The sequence below is a fragment of the Podarcis gaigeae genome, assembly GCF_964106915.1.
Source record: "Podarcis gaigeae genome assembly, chromosome: 8".
NCBI lineage: Eukaryota > Metazoa > Chordata > Lepidosauria > Squamata > Lacertidae > Podarcis > Podarcis gaigeae.
This window is the reverse complement of record NC_139684.1, coordinates 90,476,312-90,494,412: the sequence shown is the minus strand read 5'-3', so window position 1 is coordinate 90,494,412 and position 18,101 is coordinate 90,476,312. Positions and strand designations below refer to the sequence as shown.

Sequence of the window (18,101 nt, the reverse complement as noted above, 5' to 3'; positions counted from 1 at the left end):
GGGCAAGGTGATCTCACAAATAAGTGGTCCCAAGTCCTTAAGGGCTTCATATACTGGTCGTAACACCTTTAACTCAGTCTGGTAGCAAATGGGCAGCCAGTGCAGATCTCTGAGCCCTGGGGTGTTTTTCCCCTCAAGGCCTCACTCTTGTCAGCAGTCGTGCTGCAGCATTCTGCACCAACTGCAGCCTCCAGATCAAGCACAAAGGAAGCCCCACAGAGAGCGCATATGTGGCGGGGAGAGGGTTGTATGTCACAAGCCAGGAGACGGAGACTTTCTCAGGAAAGCAATATCCTTGCTTGGGACCCCTGAGGTCACTGTCCCTCAGACCCTGTGGGAGCCGGACTGTATTTTGAAAAAGGAAAAAAAGAACAAATTCCTATGCCCCACAAATAACCCAGAGGTGCATTAAAGAACATGTTCTACTGATGTAAAAACACCAGGCAGGCCCCACAAATAACCCAGTGATGCATTTTATATAAAAGGACACATTCTACTCATGTAAAAACACGCTGATTCCAGGACCGTCTGTGGGCTGGATTGAGAAGGTGATTGGGCCGCATCCAGCCCCCGGGCCTTAAGTCTCCTACCCCTAGTCTAGTAGCACCTTAGAGACCAACTACGTTTGTTCTGGGTACAAGCTTTCATGTGCATGCACACTTCTTCAGATACACTGAAAGAGAAGTCACCAGACCCTTATATATACAGTGGTACCTCGGGTTACATACGCTTCAGGTTACATACACTTCAGGTTACAGATGCTTCTAACCCAGAAATAGTACCTCGGGTTAAGAACTTTGCTTCAGGATGAGGCCCCATTAGCTAAAGTGGTGCTTCAGGTTAAGAACAGTTTCAGGTGAAGTACGGACCTCCGGAACGAATTAAGTACTTAACCCGAGGTACCACTGTAGTGGGAGGGTGGGGTGGGGTTTTTCTCTGGAGGGTAGTAGGAGATGGGTGATTGACTCAATGGGTATGGTCAACCTGTTAATGACTGTAATTAGTCCTACAGGAAAAAGCAAGGGATAGTATGCAGATGGCCAAAAATAGCTTTAGCACGTGTATTGAGACAAGAATCCAGGGCTCTCCATAGCTTTCTGTTTAGTAATAAGTTGTAATTCAGCGACTTCTCTTTCAAGTCTGTTTCTGAAATTCTTTGGTAATAAGACAGCTGCTTTGAGATCTTGTATTGAATGTGCTGGGAGATTGAAGTGTTCTCCTACTGGTTTCTCTGCCTGTGAGGTGGGTTAGGCCTTGTGAGTGAGTGGCCCAAGGTTACCCAGCGAGCTTCATGGCCAGATGAAGGTTTGAACCCTGGTCTCCCAGGTCCTAGTCTGACATTAACCACTCTGCCACCCTGGCTCTCAGCCTTCAGGGCTCCTGTGGTGTTTCTGCTGTGGCATTTCCCGCCCAGTCTCTTCCTGGTGGCACCAGCCCCAACCTTTCCTTGTGCGTATTTTCTGCCAATGAAGGGCTGCAGCCGACATTAGTTCTACTGAGGGTGTTAGTCCTTCTTGGAGTAGAGCCATTGAAATCATTGGCTGTAGCTTGAGAACTTTAATTTAAGTGGGTCTTCTCTTGAGGACGACTAACACAGAATACAACACAAATCAGTCTAGAAATACACTTTCCCCAGATGAGAGATGCTTGTAATCAGGTGTAAATCAAGTATTGAAAAAATCTGGAGGTTCAAAGACTTTAGAAATCAGCAGCAACAACAAATTAGGCATGAGCGAGATAGCATTTGGAGGGGGAGATATTTTGATTAGATAAGTACAGTAGACCCCCAATTTAACTTGTGATTTACTTATGCGATTGCACCTTGCGTGGGTGGCAGGAAAACAAATAAGAAAGGGAGAGTGAAGGTGGGTGGGTGCGAGACAGTTAGAAGGGGCTCTCAACCAAGTTCTCTCAACCTTCCCGGAGCCCCATAAGTAACGCCAGAGGGTTTTAGAAGCTCTTTCTGTGCTGGGTTTTCCTGCTGCACAAAGAGTTTCTTAGGCCTCCGCCTAGTTTGTTGGGCTCTGGGAAGGTCACATGACGCCTCTGGAAGGCTGTGAGGGGCTGCTGCAATATCTTGAGGTGCCTTTGCAAGATGTTGGGGGGCTCTGTGACATCTTGCAGGAGCCTCCCACAGTTTCCAGATTCCAGTAAGGTAAGGATGGACCTGTGGCAGGGCCGTTCTGGGGGTCTTCCTGACTTTGCATGATTTTGCCTTTGCACACAAACCCCTGGCATGTAACCCCTCTGCAGTGTTTTTTTCTGTGGATACGCAGGGGTATGCATACCCCTAAACATTTTGTGAATCTTTGTACTTTTGTCCATTCACCGTATTTGTTTTTTGTGATTTGAACTATAAAATGGCGATTTTCTTGAGTCAAAATGAGAGTACCCCTAAACATTTTTTGGGGGGCGGGAAGGTGTGGAAAGCAGGCTTAACTTTCCGATTACACAGCAGCGCTTGCGACTTTGGGCCACAAGGTGGAGCTCCTTCACTCTGAAATGAGGATGCAAACCGGCCTCTTAGCCAGAAGATGAGCAAGAATTTGTAGAGAAGGAAGTGTGCGAGGATCAGGGTGGGGAGAGCCAAAGTAGATAGCCAGCACATATAGTCCCCTTGAGAGAAAACAGCAAAGAGAGAGCCTGCTTTTCCCTTTCTTGAGCAGTCCTCAAGCTGTTCTAACTCCTCAGTCGCTCCTGTGGTTCTGATGGCTGCATGAGTTCTCAGCAGCTGGAAGTTCCCCCATTCTGTGTTTGCACACAAAAAACTGAGCCTGTTGACTTCCTGCGCACCATTGAACTGTGAGAGAGAAGCTCTGCCAGAGAACAATGCGCCAGCTCTCCATTTGCCATGGCTTCAACTGAGTGCCCCCCCCCCATGCTCTTAAATCAGTCGCTAAGGACAGATCGAGTGGCAGCAGCTGGGAGACCAGGCACGTGCTTTGCCAGAGTGTGCAGCTGGATTGGACGGGGCTTTATCTGGGTCTCGGCTCCACCTGGATGTGGCGGAACTGAATTCAACTCCCTCCCCCATTCCTCTTTTGTGCTCTTGATATAAAAGGTACCTACCAGGAGCTCTTTGCTACAGAGGCAATAAGTATTCATGGAGGAGAAGGCAGTTGATGGCTGCTAGCCAGGATGTGTGCGCTCTGCCTCCACGGTTGGAGGCAGAAATTCTTTTGGATACCGTAGTAACTCCTGACCAGTGACTCATTTTCCCTTCCTGGGTAAGGTTCTCAAGCAGGTGGTCACGGAGCAGATCCAGGTGCTCTTGGAGGAAACTGATTTTCTAGATCCATTTTGATAGGGTTTAGACCTGCTTTTAGCACAGAAACTGCTTTGGTCGCCCTGTATGCTGACTTCTGTCAGGAGAGAGACAGGGGAAATGGCTCCTTGTTGATTCTCCTTGACTTCACAGTGGCTTTCAGTGCCATCAACCATGGTATCCTTCTGTGCCCTCTCACTGGATCATTACCTTGTCGTGGTGAGTGGCCTTGCATGTTCCTGTGACCCTTGTGAGTGAAGCCGTCTGAAGTCTCGTACACCCAGTAGGGTCACCCCAGGTGGTCACCTTACTCTATGCTTGTGAAACACAGACCACTTGTAAACGCCATCTCCAACTACTTGAAAGATTCCATCAACAGGGTCTCAGAAATATTTACATATCACTTGGGAAGGCAGGCGAACTAATGCCAGTGTACTGGAAGAAGCAAAATCACCAGTGTTGAAGCAATGATTCTTCAACATCAATTTCGTTGGACTGGTCCTGTTGTTCAGATGCCTGATTATCATCTTCCAAAGCAACTGCTCTATTCCAGACTTTAAAATTGAATGCACAATGCTGGTGGTTAACAAAAGAGGTTTTAGGATTTTCTCAAGGTAAATCTTAAAAAATGTAGTATAAACAATTGGGAAACATTGACCTGTGAGTGCTCCAGTTGGAGAACAGCCTTGACCAAAGGTGTCTTGGGCTTTGAAGACACTCGAACTCAGGACGCAAGGGAGAAACATGTGAAGAGGAAGCCACGCTTGGCAAATCCACACCGTGAGCAACTCCCACCCGGAAACCAATGTCCCCACTGTGGAAGGACGTGGGGATCCAGAGCTGGCCTCCACAGTCACTTACGGACTCACTGTTAAGGTCGTGTTTGTGGAAGACCATCTTGCTCGGCTATGAGGGATGGCCAAAGAAGAAAGAATCCTTCTGGATGGCTGTCTAGGTTCAGGGTGGCTGGCACCTGTTTGTGGTGGTTCCAGTCCTGCTTCGATGGTTGTTCCCAGAGGGTGCTGCTGGGGGGGTGTTCTTGGGCCCGATGTGGGGTTCCTCAGGGTTTGATTTTATCCCCTGTGCTGTTTAACATGAAACCTCTGAGTGGGATTATCCAGAGCAGCCTTGGCCCTCCAGGTGTTTTTGGCCTACAACTCTCATGATCCCTAGCTAGCAGGACCAGGGGTCAGGGATGATGGGAACTGTAGTCTCAAAACATCTGGAGGGCCGAGGTTGAGGAAGCCTGGTCTAGAGGTTTGGCGTTGTCAGCGATATGCTGATGACTCGTAGCTCTACTTCTCTTTACATCGGTGGAAGTGCTGGACTGGTGTCTTCCCTCGGTAATCGACTGGCTCGCTTGGCACCTTCATAATACACCTTTTGGTGCCGGGGGAAAACTTCCTTCAACCAGGCCTTGGGCTGATTAACATCCCTTTTACATTTTACATTTTCATGTAAACGAACCACCCTGAGATCTACAGAAGGAGAGCAATAGACAAATTTGATAAGTAAATGACAGAACCCAGGACTGCAGCAAGGGAGCCCCACCTTTAAACCCTCACTCAGCCACGAAGCTCGCTGTGCCTCAGCTTTGTCTGCTTTACTGTGTTGTTGTTGTTAGGATAAAATGGGGACGGGAACCTTTCAGGCACCTTTGAACCTAAAGAGGTGAATGAAATGAGCCTGGAACAGGAGGCCCTGTGGTTACTCCTACTATTATTATTCTTTATTAACTTTATAGACCACCCTTCATTGAGAGACCACAGAGCAGTTTAAACCATAAAACTCCCGTTGCTTAATATAATAATAGCAAAGGGCAGCAATACCCCCTCGTCTTCTTCCCCTTCTTCCCTCCTGTGGTTTTTTAGCTTGCATTTTCATGCAAATGAACCACGCTGAGATCTTTCTTCCCTCCCGTGGTTTGGCTTTCCAGAGATAAATTGCTAGAAGTACCTAGTAGAAGTTCCTACCTCACAGGGTTGTTGTAGGAGGGGAAGAACCATGTACGCCACTTTGAGCTCCTTGGAGGAAGAGGTGGGACGTAGATGCAGTAAATAAACGAAACCTTTTGCTGTGTGGCTTCAGGTGAGGTTCATTTGTCCTGGTGCTGCTGTTTCTCCCAGGAGGCCTGGGATTTTGCCCAGCTCTGATTACTTCCTTCTCTCCTCCCAGGTGTCGCCGGAAGATACGCAAGCTCAGTTTCTGATCCCTGGGGGGTCCCTGGGCAAGAACAGGGCGGAAGCCTCGCTGGAGCGGGCTCAGGACCTCAACCCCATGGTGGACGTGAAAGCGGACCCTGGGAACGTCCAACAGAAGCCCGAGGAGTTCTTTACCCACTTTGACGTGGTGAGTTCTGGCGGGAGAAGCCAGCGAGGGGAGGCAGTCCGAGTGAGTGGCCTCGGTGGGCACCGATGGCACACTTTGGGCCACCATTTTCACAATGCCTCTGCTCCCAGATTGCCCTCTCTGGTGCTGTCAGAGGGGGTCTTAAAGCAGAGTCCAGCCGGCATGTAGGGGAGAGGAGAGGACAATGAAGGCCCTTTCTGTCCTAGACTTCCTAGAAAGTCTCTGTCCCGCTTGGCAGTCAGGAGGGTGGCGACATGAGAATGAGGCCTTTTCTGCAGTGGCTCCCCACCTGTGGAATGCTGTCCCCAGGGAGGTTTGCCTGGCACCTCCATTATACACCTTTAGGCACTAGGCGAAAACTTTCCTCTTCAACCAGGTCTTGGGCTGATGAAATCTGCGGCCTTTTAAACTGTGTCTGTACAGAGCGGCTATTGGGGTTTTTTATATTATGTTCTGCATTTTGTGTTTTTATGTCGTAAGCTGCCCTGTGATCATTGAACGCAGAGCAGCATACAAATTGAATAAACAATTCGAATAATATGCTCAGGCAGCTGACCTCTGGCCCCGGGGCTTTCTCCTTCCAGGTCTGTGTGACGTGCTGCTCCCAGGAAGTCCTGGTGAAGATCGACCAAATATGCCACAAGAGCGGTGTCAAGTTCTTTGCGGGAGACGTCTTTGGCTACCACGGCTACATGTTTGCCAACCTGGGCGAGCACGAATTTGTGGAGTGAGTCTGCCTGGGAGGTGGGAATGGGGCTGGGAAGTGCCCTTCGTGGAGGGGGGGCCCTGTAGGCCTGTCAGGTGCTGCTTGGGGAAACCTCTCTGGAGTTTGGCCACTGGAGGGAGCCCGACTCTCCAGGTTCCTCTCGAGCTCTGTGCCACTCTTAACCAGTTGAAACTCAGGCCGCTGGGGAGCAGGGGTCCTCCACTGGCCGGAGGGGAGGGGGCCGCAGTGTGAATTGGCTTCCGTGCCTTGCAGAGAGAAGACGAAGGTTGCCAAAGCCGGCCAGGGAGTGGAGGATGGACCGGACGCAAAGAAAGCCAAGCTGGACTTCACAGAGACCACGCTGGTGAAGAAGGTGCGTGCTGGGAGAGCTCTCTGGCCATTTGGAACGGAGGCAGGAGCAGGTCTGTGCCTTGCTTCCTCCCGCCCCACGCCCCCCCACGCCACATAATGCAGTGGCCACATAGCTGCATTCCTGGTCTTCATCCCCAAAACTCCCCTGAGCTGAGTCTGCCTTTTCTCCTCCTCTTCCCTCTCCCTCAGGCAGGTCTGCCCTTGCCCCAGGGCAGCCCTCTCAGTCTGTCAGGGGCTTCTCATTCTTTGCTTGGGCTCCAGACAAGCTCACCGTCCCGGCCTTCCCCTTCCCACAAGAGCCGGGTGGGGACCACGTGGCCTTTCAGGTGGTGTTGGACCAGAATTCCCCTTGTTCCTGACCATCGGAGTCTCAGCGTCACAGCTGTCCTATCCCTGAGTTAAAAGATGCTGAGATGAGAAGGAACTGTTCAGGGGGGTGAATGAGCCTCCTGTGGAAACCCCATCTAGCCCTGGCATTGGGCAGATCATGGCCTCTGCCTCAGATGAATGCCTCTGTGCAAAACAATAAAGGCAAGGATGTTGTGTCCTGTTGCTCACTATATGGACAAAAGCAAGGCCCTTCTGGGTCCTAAGTGCATTGTAAGGACTGATCCTTTCAGGAAGCTCTGCGCTTCAGCTGGGCTGGGCAGACTCTGACTGGAGCAGAGAAGGCCCATTGAGTCAACTTGTCTCTGCCCTGTGTAGCTAGGTTTCTAGGGTTCATATCTTGGAAGCATTTTGGGATTCTTCCTTAGGGAGGGGCAGGGAGGCCCACAGAAGTGGTGGGCTGTGTGAGAGGGGTGGGGCCGTGGTGGTGGTGGGTGCACGTGGTTGTCTGGGGTCCTTCAAGAGAAAGGATGGGTTATTAATTGTAACAAATAAAGAACTGGTGGTTCATTGATAGTTGTCTGTTAGCAAACACCGCGGTCAGTGCCCGGGCCATTCATAATCTAAGCCATCTCCAGTCCGCGCCCATGGATTTCTGGGGCCTCTTTCTACAACTGAAGAGGCAGAAACTAGGTTTCTGGCCAGTTCTATGTCTTTTAAGTACATAAACCTGCCAGTTCTGAGCTTGCATGGCAAGCTGCTAGGTTTGAGCTACTGGTCTAAGCTGCACCATGGCTTAGTGAAGCTCCCAACACAAGAGATGACAGCTGCTTTGCTTTTCCCCATGGGCTGTGACCCAGGTTTGTAAAGGACAGCCAAGCCCTGAGCCTGGGTTCTGATAGCATAGATAAGCCAAACCCCGGCTGGAGAGGGCAAAGCAGCTGCCATCTCCTCTCCTCAAACCAAGCCTCCTCCGTGTGGGCTGCCAGATGTGCAGCCTCCTAATGGTTCTCACCTGGTTATACCACCGCAAGTATTGGAGGATGGAGGTGGCCAGAGTGTCAGGCACGGCTCAGAGCTCCAACGGCTGCTTCTTGCCTCTTTCATCCGCTTCACAGGTTGTGGCCTCCAGAGATCAGTCTGGGATGCTGTCTTGCAGAGCTCTGCTCCCCGTCCCTGGCGGCTTTGGGCAACTGAGCTGCCCCTGGAGGTTTCTGTGTGCATCCTAGCAGCCCCACAGCCCCTTCCTGCATAGGCAGGGCGCACTTTGTAAGTCATGAGTTGGCCCAGCGTGGTGTCAGGAGGCGGCTCTCCTTGCGGCTTGTCAGATCAGGCCCCATCTTTCCTCAGCCCCCTGCCCCGGGGGGGGGGGGGGTCAGGAGCAAGCCAGCGATAACTCACATAGTGCCAGTGAAGTTCTCTCTCTTGATTCAAAGAGACAAAACAGCTCAGGAGGCTAGGCCTCCTGGTAGATCTCCTCCTGGTAGATCTTGCCCCAGTGAGGCAATTTCAAGGACTGGAGACCCCTGCCTTCCCACAGGGGAGTTCCTTCTTCTTGCCTGCCTTTGCTCTGCCTTCTTCTCTTTGGCTTCTAGGAGACCAACGGGGAGGGGAGCTGGTCACAGCAGGAGGGAGAGACCCCCTGGCTTCTCCAGCAACCTGCCTCATCTCTCTCTCCTGCCTCTGATCCTGGTCTGCTCTCTGCCACAGCCTCTCCCTGCTCACCACACCCTGTTGCCTCTTCAGCTTGCGACCCTCCTCCTCCCTGTCTGCCCCCTCTTCTCCCTCTGACCAGGCATCATTGTCCCGCCCCCACGCCCCAGGCTCTGAGCCTTCTTCCCAGCCGGTGCCTCCCGCTGCTACTCAGCATCCATGGCAGCGACCTTCCTGGGGTTGCAAGGGGTCCAGCCTGCTTTTCCTGCCCAAATGCCATTCCTCAACCTCCCACCCTTTGCTGTGGGGGTCTCTGGCTGGGGGAGCCGGGCCGTTCAGAAGGAGCAACTGTGAAAAAGGAGAACAGAAAGGTAGCACCTGCTGTCTTAACGCTGAAAACAGTGGCTGTGCCACCGAAAGCGGCCATAATGGGAGGAAGAGGGAATGTGGAAGGGGCATCCCTTGGTGGCTAAGCCAGGCAGCTGCACACGTGACCCTGGTGGGGCTCTCTGTCCTCTCCCCCCAGTGTGTGAATTTCTGCCTCCTGAAAGAGGCCTTGACCGTCGACTGGAGCAGCGAGAAGGCCAAGGCTGCCCTGAAGCGCACGGCCCCTGATTACTTCCTTCTTCAAGGTGAGGTGCTCCCTTTGGAGGCCAGCGGGAGCGTTTATGTGGGGGGGGGAGTGTGTGCGAGCAGGAGGGCAGTTGGTGTTGCAGCTGGTCACCTGACTGCTCTTAGGACCACATGACTCCTGGTCCCCAGTAGACAATGAAGCTGTGTCCCGCTTGCCAGCACGTGAGCCCCTTGCGCTCCCAAGGAGAGTTCCACCCGTGTGCAGCCGAGGTGGGGGGCAGAGGGGCTTGGGGGGCTGTCTCTGGAACAGGCCCGGCATTCATCCCTGGGACAAATCTGCTTGGTGGCACAAGGACCCAGCTCTCTTCAGCGGGGCCTGCGGGGGGGCGGGCGGCCGTGGGCTGGTCCACCTGGTTCCCTGCCAGGGCACGGCTGCCGGGCTCAGCCCCTTGCCACCGTCCAAGGAGGAGGAAGTGGGAGCCCTCTTGCCCGCCAGTGGGGCTTCATGTGTGTCCTTATTGATCAGCCTTGCTCTGGGTAAGAGGCCTAGTTCTTGGGGCAGCATCTCTGTATTGCACAAATCAAAGAGCTGCTTTGTGTCTTGGTCTCGCTCCAGTCCGTGTCACTTCTGAAGCTCATTTTTCTCCTTTGCCCTCACGGTTTCCCCCTCCCCATCCCCAATGGGGGGAGCCTCAAGGCCTTTGTGTGGGCCTGGTGTGCGCAGGCAGCCCCTGTTGGGCCTTCGCAAAGGGGAGAGTGCTGAGACAGTCCCAGGGCAGCGGGAGGGAGGGGTTGTCAAGAACCCCACCAGGAGAGGAAGGTCCTCAGGGGAGATTTCCCCCGACTTCTCCTCTGCTTCCTTGGCTTTTCTCAAACGCAGCTCCTTCCCTCCTGTCAGAGATTCTTCAGCTGGGATTCCTGCATGGCAGGGGGTTGGACTAGATGACCCTTAGGGTCCCTTTCAACTCTCCTATTCTGCCATTCCTGCTGCTGCTGCTATTCTACTAATGCTTGGCATCAGTGCAGTGAGATTCTTGCATCTTGGGGTTTAGCTGCACAAAGTGGAGGTATTCTGAATTAATCGGTGTCTGAGAGGGGTCTGGGAGGAGGGGGCAGCAATGGCATGTTTGGACAGGGAACTACGTGGGCTGTTGGTGCCAGTTTCATTGGGCTGGCAAGGGCCTCCTGGGCTCAGAGCATGAGGGAGGGGGCATCAGGAGGTGGGCCATTTCCTTGGAGGGCCAGTTGGTGTTGATGCCAGCTTCTTGCCTGTGTATATATATAATAATTGAGGATTGTGAGAACTTAGGATAACAGCAGTGGGGTTAGCCAGTCCCCTCTTCCTGTCACCCTGGAGTTCTTTTTCTGTTGCTGGGGTGCCAGCGAGGCTTTGCTATCACAGAATTGTAGGATTTTACAGCTGGCAGGGGACCTCAAGGGCCATCTAGTCCAACCCCCTGCAATGAAGTAGTCTCATCTCGAGCACGCATGGCAGGTGGTCATCCAAACTCTGCTTTAAAACCTGCAAGGAAGGAGAGTCCACAACATCCCAAGGGAGTTCATTCCACTGACAAACAGCTCTTACTGTCAGAGAGTTCTTTCTGATGTTCAGTTGGAATCTCCTTTCTTGCCATTTGACTCCATCGGTTCAGGTCCTACCTTCCAGAGCAGCAGCAGAAAACAAGCTTCCTCCCTTTTCCATGGGACAGCCCTCTAGATATTTGAAGATGGCTCTCATACCTCCATCTCAGTCTCTACCAGGCTAAACATACCCAACACCCTCAAACGTTCCTCATCAGGCTTGGTTTCCTGACCCTTGATCATCCTGGTCGCCCTCCTCTGCACATGTTCCAGCTTGTCAATATCCTTAAATTGTGGCGCCCAGAACTGTATTCCAGGTGTGATCTGACCAAGGCAGAATAGAGTGGAACTATTACTTGATCTGGACACTAGACTTCCGTTGCCGCAGCCTAGAATAACATTCGCTTTTTTTGCTGCTGCCTCACACCGTGGACTCATGTTCAGCTTGTGGTCCGCCAAGACCCCGGGATCCTTTCCCCATGTCCTGCTAGTGAGCCAGGTGTCCCTCATCCTATATTGGCACATCTGGTTCTTCCAGCCTAAGTGCGGAACCTGACATTTGTCCCTATTGAGATTCCTTCTGCTGCTTTGGGCCCAGCTCTCGTATCCCAATTCAGTCTTCTGCAACATCAGCTGCCCCTTGGCCCCTGTGGCTCTGGCTTGGATGGGTGATCTCACTTCTCTTCCAGCAGGGCAAGAAAGCAATTGGGCGGGCCAAGTAGGCTGTGTTTGCTGTTGGGTGGGGCTTTGCCTGAGGCCAGGTCTGACCTTGCTGCAGCCGCCAGCCAAATTTGGCAGGTGGGTGGGGCTGTGACTTTGCAAAGAGCCTTTGGAAACAGCTTCCCCTCCTTTGGAAGGAGGAGAGAGCAGCCCTGCTCTGTGTCGCCTTTAAGAGGGAGGCCTAAAGGCAGGCAGCATTGCAGCAGGAACGCTTCCCTCCCCCAACACACACTCACATCAGCTGATAGGGAGGGAAAGTAATCCTCCTGCCGAGATCCTGTGCACCAGAGAGATCCCTAAAGGAACGGAACAGGATTGCTGTCCCTCCCCATCATTGGGTGGGAGAAGCGGACCTGCTTAGCTGTGGGCTCTGGCCCACGCGCAACTGAGCGCTAAGCAGATGGCTCTTGCTCTGCCCTGGCTGAACCCATGCGCAGCCTCTGCAGCCTGGAGGCGGTCTGTGCAAAGGCCTTTCCTTCTGGGAGTGCAAAGGGGGCCTCCAGAGAGCAGCCCTGCCGAGGAGGAAGAGGCTGCCTGCTGGCCCTGGGAGGAGCTGCCTTGGCCTTCGGGAGCAAGTAGGCTGGGCACTTGGCGCAAACGGGACCGTCTGCATGTTCTTTGCCCCCCACGTACCCCTCTGGGTGGAGGGAGCTGGAGGTGGCTGCCCCTGGGGTTCATGAGACGGGGCCTCATTGCCCAGCCAAGCCAAGGGAGACTTTGGTCGTTTGGATGTGAACCTGCCCCCCACAGCAGACACGGTGTGGGGTCTGGGTTGGGGGTGTTTGGGAAGCACTGCCAGCTGCAACAGGTTGTGATGCTGTTTCTGTCGCCGCCTCTTGCAGTGCTCCTAAGATTCCGGACCCTCAAGGGCCGGGACCCTTCCCTGCAGAGCTGCTCAGAGGACGCCGAGGTGCTCCTGCAGATGCGCGCTGATGTGCTAGCCTCTCTCGGGGTCGCAGCTGACCTGCTCCCGGATGACTTTGCCAGGTGGGTGGCGGCCCCTTGAGCCTGCTCCACAGAGGAGGGGCTGCCTGGGGGCCACGACCCCTGAGGACGGACCCCCACCGCTAGGCTTTGCTGCTGCCTTGTCCCCCATGGCACATCCGAGTCGTGGAACCTGGAATGCCCGGGCTGCACTGGCCCATCTCCAGCTTTTTGGGAAGGGTGGTGGCTCAACCCTGGCCGGACCACACTGCTCTCCGCCTTCTCTGGGAGGGCTGACCGGACCCTCTGAAGGCTCATGTGGGTCTGCAGGGCCAGAGCAGCCGCCGGGCTCTTCTGAGCGCTGGCCATTCCGCTCCACGTGGCTGAGGGAGCGGCTGCTGTGCCTTTTTCTTGGGTGAGTTCAGGCCGTTAATCCTGAAAGGGCCTCAGTCGCTGGGCAATCCCGGGTGCCGCAGTGCTGCACTGCTGCTTGTGGGGATGGAGGGGGCAGCTCTGTGACCTTGGGGGGGGGGAGTGACGGATGCTTTCCTCCTGGAGGGAGGGGGCAGCGGAAGGCCCTCTTGTGCCCCTCAGGCGAGGCTTCTGAGCCCCCCACCCCATTGGCATGTCTCTGCCTGCGACCCACCAGGGGTTACGGAGAATGTTGGGAGAGGAAGAATGTGGGGGGGGCGCGGCTGGGGACTATGTTTAGCAAGGCTGTCTGGAGCATGGGAGGGGGGCAGCCTGCCCAGCCCCCTCAGGACTGTGTGGAATGCCCACGGACAACACCAGGCCGGGATTGGGTTGCCCGGACTACACTGGGCTGTGGCTGCCCTCTGCCAAAAACGCTCCCCTTGGCATGTTGCTTCTGTGGGGGCTCCGCAAAGAGGCCCCCCTCCGACACCCCCCCTTTCTCTCTCTCAGCTCCTGCTGCTCCGAAGTGGCTCCCGTCTGCGCTGTGGTCGGAGGAGTGCTAGGCCAGGAGGTGGTCAAGGTGAGGCCCTGGCCCTGGATTCCCCGCGGGGGGAGCGGCTCTTGCTTGCGGCCCCACCCACAGGCAGCACAGCTGCAGACCATATCTGGTGTCTCTTCCCCCTGCCCCACAACTCTGAACATTCCTGGAGAGAAGAGTGGGGAGGATCCTGGCTGCCCCCTTGGCCCTGCCTGGGCCCTGGCAGCATGGTTCTTCCGGGCCCCCTCTTTTCCCACCCAGCTCTGCCTCTTTGCTCACGCTGCCTTTCCCCCCCCCACCCCTTCTCCAGGCCCTTTCTCAGCGGGATGCTCCCCTCAACAACTTCTTCTTCTTTGACGGCATGAGGGGCAACGGGATGGTGGAACGCCTGACCCCCAACTGAGCCTGGGCCACAACCCCGGAGCCCTTGGTAGTCCTGGACCAGCTGCCCACAGCCCCATGGGGCACTTCCCTCTTGTGAGAGGGGGGGCTGTTGCTGATGCCCCCCTTCCTGCATTGCCACGGAGGGTGTGTGTGTGTGTTACTCAATAAACTTTTTTTAGTACCATTTGTCTCCTGCAGCGTGTTTGACTGGAGCCTATTTGTCCTTAAATGGAGGGGCCTGTCTGGGCACGGGAGGCGGTTTGGGGGCCAGGCGATGGCCTGTGCCCAGCAGCTGTTGGGGCTGGTGGTGGTCCCCCCCCCCCTGCTAACCTGGCCAGGTGCTCTTCTGTGGCTTGGCAGAGCCGGGCATGGGGGGGGGGTCCTGCCCAGGGGCTCCCGGCACAGGCCTCTGTTCCTGGCGCAGCATCATGGGAGGGTGGGGCTGCTTTGTGGTCAAGCAGCCAGAGGGTCAGCCGAATGCCCGCCCTGCTGTTTGAGGAAGCCAAGGTCAGCTCTGCATTCCTCCTTCCCCACAGCTGCACTCCCTGGGGAGAAAGGTCACCTTGGCACTTGCTGGGGGAGGGGGGGCTGGGGCTTCAAAAGACCTGGGCTGATCTCCCTCTGGGCCCTGAGCTCCGTGGGGCAGCCCTCAGGATTGCAACAGCTCAGGCAGCCCCACTGACCAATATCCCACACGGCCTGCTCCAGTGGGGGGCCTTCCCCTCTCCAGTTGTGCGTACCAAGTTGTGGCTCAGAGCCCCCCAGCTCCACCGAGAAGGCTCCCCCCCCCCCCCGCTGGAGAGTGGCTGCTGCCAGGCCTGACCTTGGGGGGGGGGCAAAGCCACTTCCTCTGTCCTCTGTTTACAAGCAAAAATCACATGTAGGCCTTGACAATACAACTTCTTAGTCCAGTTTTTATTGAAAAGGAAACATACAAAATTCTGCCTCCCCCCCCCCCCAAGTACAGATCCTGGACCCCCCCTCCTCCCCCCCTCAAGTATCTACACGCAGCACCAGGTTCTCCTGTACAAGTTGTAGATTGTCCACAGGATGTATATACACACAGCAGCTTCCGCTGTACAGACCCCCCCCCCTATGTACAAGATGGCCACGCCCCCTATTTACAGCTTGGCCCGCCCCCCAAAAGGAAACCGGGCCCTGTGCAATTGTCTCCCCCCCTCCCGCCGCCCCCCCCCCTGTACAGGCTCCATTGAACAGTATTGACATAGTGCTAACTTGCTTGGCGTCCCAGCTGAGCAGCTCTCCTTAAGGCACTGCTGGGCTGGGGGCAGAAGAAGGAAGCAGCCCTGCGCCCCCCCCTCGCTCACGGCCCGCGGCGGCGCGGGGGGGGGCGGCTCCAGTCCCGGCTGGGTTCCCCCCTGGCCAGCAGGAGGACCACGAGGAGGCGGCGGAGGCTAGTTGGGGCGCAGGCCGGCCAGGCCCTCCGCCGGCAGGTTGTAGAAGATGCCCAGCAGCTGGAAGACGAAGTGGGAGACGCGGCCCCAGAGGGCGCCCTGCGGCCGGCGCTGCTCCTGCGGGGAGAGGAGGAGAGGGCGCAGGTGAGCGGGGCGCGGAGGCGGCGGCGGAGGGACGGGCACTGCCCTGCCCAGGCTCCCGCGCCCGCCCGCCTGCCCGCCCGCCTGCCATCCCGCGCTATTTATAGGAGATGAGTCAGCGGCGGCGGAGGCGCCTGCCCAGCTCCCTGGGCAAAGAAGCGGCGGAGGACGGGGCTGGGCGGTGGGGCCACCGGCATCCCATCCCGGGCACACGCCCCCCCCCCGTCCCCTCCCCTGGCACCGACTTACCCTGTGCGCGTACTCGCGCTGGAACTGGTCTCCCAGGACTCGCAGGCGCGCCCCGATGGCTCTCTCCAGGCCGGGCGCGGGGGTCCTGAGCTGGACGGGGGGCTCCTCCGGGCGGGGGGCGGCGGCGGGCGCGTCGCCTGCGGGAGGAAGGCAGCGGCGATGAGGGCGGCCAGGCGGGGAGGGCAGCAGCAAGCCGAGGAGGGGCGGGAGGGGGCCGTTTCCTGTCTCCTTGGCAACTGCGGAGGGAAAAGGGATCATTCCAGGACACGGCCCCCCCGGCTGGCGGGCTGGCTGGCTGGGGCGAGCGGCGCCGCGGGGAGCGCGCCTGCAGCTGTCTCTTGCCCTGCAGACCCCCACCCCGGGAGACTGGGGGGGGGGGCGATGGTTGCAAGGGGGCTGCCACTCGCTGCTCTCCGCCAGGGATGCCTCCTCCTCGCAGCGCTTAGCTGGGGGCGGCCCCTCCCATAGTCTGCCCCCCCCCAATACACGCAATTTTTTGATGAGTCAGCGTTTCCACGCCAGGCTCAAGGAGGGCAGGGCGCTTGGGGGGCACCCCCTGGGTGCAGTGCGGCCGAGTGGGGCGGGACCAAAGCAGACAGGGGCAAGCGGGGTACCCGCGAGACCCCCGCCCTATGCCTGCCACCTGCGCGCACGCTTCCCGGGGGTTTGGGGGTGCGGAAAGTGGTCTGGTCTCGGTGGGGGAGCAATAAAAGGAGCCCATCGGAGAACAGGCTGGCTCCCGATCTGGGTGCCTCGCCTGAGCCCCTTCCCACGTGCTCGCAGCCACCGCGTGTTGCCCGCAAGGAGACGCAGCGCTCCGGAAGGAGGAGCGCCCGTCGCGGAAAAACAAAGGTCTGTCCTTGACGGGCGGGGGCGCAGAAAGGGGCTGGGCTGTGCCCGACCCCCAGGACTGCTCAGGTGGGGAGAGGAGCGGAGGGTCCGCCCCTCTTCCGCGGGCACCTGCGGCTGGGAGACCGAGGGGCTGAGCCGCACCCCTCTTGCCCCGCGTCCCGGGGGCGCGCCAGCCCTTTCCTTGCGGGACAGCTCCTGCGGAACAACCACCGCCCTGGCTGGGACCCCGAGGTTGGGGGAGGAGCTCTGCCCATGCTCAGAGGCGCTTTGTGGGTCCCGCCGCCCTCCCCTCGCCCAGCAGCAGCGCCCCGCCCCCTCGAGCCCCCTCCCCAGGCACTCACCTCGCGTGGCCCCGGAGCGCATCCGCAAGGTCTCGTGTCCGATCCCGCAGCGGCAGAGGCCGTTCAGCCGGGGGGGCGAGGCGAGGGGCGCGCGGCAGAGGGGGGGCGGCAGGGCCAGCGCCCCCCCCACAGGGCAGGCTGGGCTCCCGGACACAGCTGCTGTCGGCTCGGCGCGGCTCCCGTCCTGCAGTGGTCTGGCCATGGCGCTCGGCGGGGTCTGCGGGGCGAGCGGAGACGGGGCGGTCGGTGGGGGCGAAGCGGCGGGCGGAGCAGCCCCCGCGCGCCGGGCTCGTGTTTGTAAACAAACCGCGCCGTGCCAGCTTCGCGGGGGGGGGGTCCGTCTCCCTTCCTCCCGCCCCGCCCCGATCCGGGCTGCCGCCCCCTGCAGCCACGTGCGCCCTCCCGCCTCCCCCGACGGGACGGTCCCTCCCCGGGCATCCGCCCGCCCCACTTACTGCAGCTGCATGAACCCTCCGGGGGCGGGGCGGGGGTCTCTGGGCAGCGCAGGGGCTCCGTCGGCGGCGGCGGCGGCGGGCGAGGCAGGAGAGCGACCCCGGCGAGCTGGAGCGGCGGCGGCGGCGGCGGCCAGAGTCTCTCTGCCGGGCGAGCGGGCAGCGGCAGCGCAGCCCCGGAGCCGGGCCCCGCCCCGGCCCTGACGTCACAGGCCCCGCCCCCTCCGCGCCTCCCGGAGGCAAGTTCGGGCTTGTGCGGGAGCCGGGGATCCCCCGAGGGGCGCGGCCGGACGGCGGGACCCGCGCGCAGCAGGCGCCCCCTCCGTCGCGCTCCCCGCTCGACCCATTCCCCGCGCGGGCAACTGAGGCTGGCCCGGGTCCGGCTTGGCGGGCAAACGTCCGCCCCGCCTCCCTCGGAGTAAACAAACAGGCGGAACCCGCCTCCCCGCGGACTAGCGCCATGAGGAGTGGCTCCAGCCAGAAAAGGACGCGCAACACTGCCATGCTTAAGTGTTTTGCGCGCGGAGAGAAAAGAGCTTTCCTCCGCTTCAGGGGCCCCAACTGAAAACAGGCCTCCTCCAGATCTTGTGCAACCAGGAAGTTCCAGGGTCAAAAATGAGGGGGGGGCACCTCTCTCCTGGCACCCTGGCAAGCAACTCCCCCAGCCAGATCAGAGCACCCGCCCGCCCCCCCCCCCAATCATTCCTGGCTGCAGTAGTGCCTTGCAGTACTCTAACCTGCCAGGGACTTCAGGCACTGAGAGTCCGACAGAGGCCAAGCTCCCCAGGAAAGGGCGCAGCTGGCAAAGCAACTGGGGTGGGGGAAAGGGGCTCCAGGTCACATCA

At 57.9% G+C, this 18,101-nt stretch overlaps 2 protein-coding genes across 6 annotated transcripts in view; one reads left to right on the top strand and one right to left on the bottom strand.

The window, feature by feature from the left end:
* Positions 1–13,990, top strand: part of SAE1 (SUMO1 activating enzyme subunit 1) — a 29,660-nt gene extending 15,670 nt beyond the window's left edge. For all 5 annotated transcript variants that reach the window (XM_083754063.1, XM_083754061.1, XM_083754064.1 and 2 more), the window contains 7 exons: positions 5,441–5,614; positions 6,199–6,341; positions 6,594–6,693; positions 9,199–9,304; positions 12,389–12,533; positions 13,395–13,464; positions 13,733–13,990. In XM_083754063.1, coding sequence (XP_083610189.1) covers positions 5,441–5,614; positions 6,199–6,341; positions 6,594–6,693; positions 9,199–9,304; positions 12,389–12,533; positions 13,395–13,464; positions 13,733–13,825 — 831 coding nt within the window. In that variant the 3' untranslated portion in view covers positions 13,826–13,990. The remainder of the gene's footprint in view (positions 1–5,440; positions 5,615–6,198; positions 6,342–6,593; positions 6,694–9,198; positions 9,305–12,388; positions 12,534–13,394; positions 13,465–13,732) is intronic.
* Positions 13,991–14,703: 713 nt separating this feature from the next.
* On the bottom strand, positions 14,704–17,760 carry LOC310850504 (uncharacterized protein; the record flags this gene model as incomplete). The annotated part of the gene is made up of 4 exons (XM_083752021.1): positions 14,704–15,338; positions 15,612–15,748; positions 16,805–17,021; positions 17,260–17,760. 4 exons carry the CDS (start codon positions 17,758–17,760, stop codon positions 15,222–15,224), a joined length of 972 nt encoding a protein of 323 aa, XP_083608147.1. The 3' UTR covers positions 14,704–15,221.
* Between the last annotated feature and the right edge of the window lie 341 nt (positions 17,761–18,101).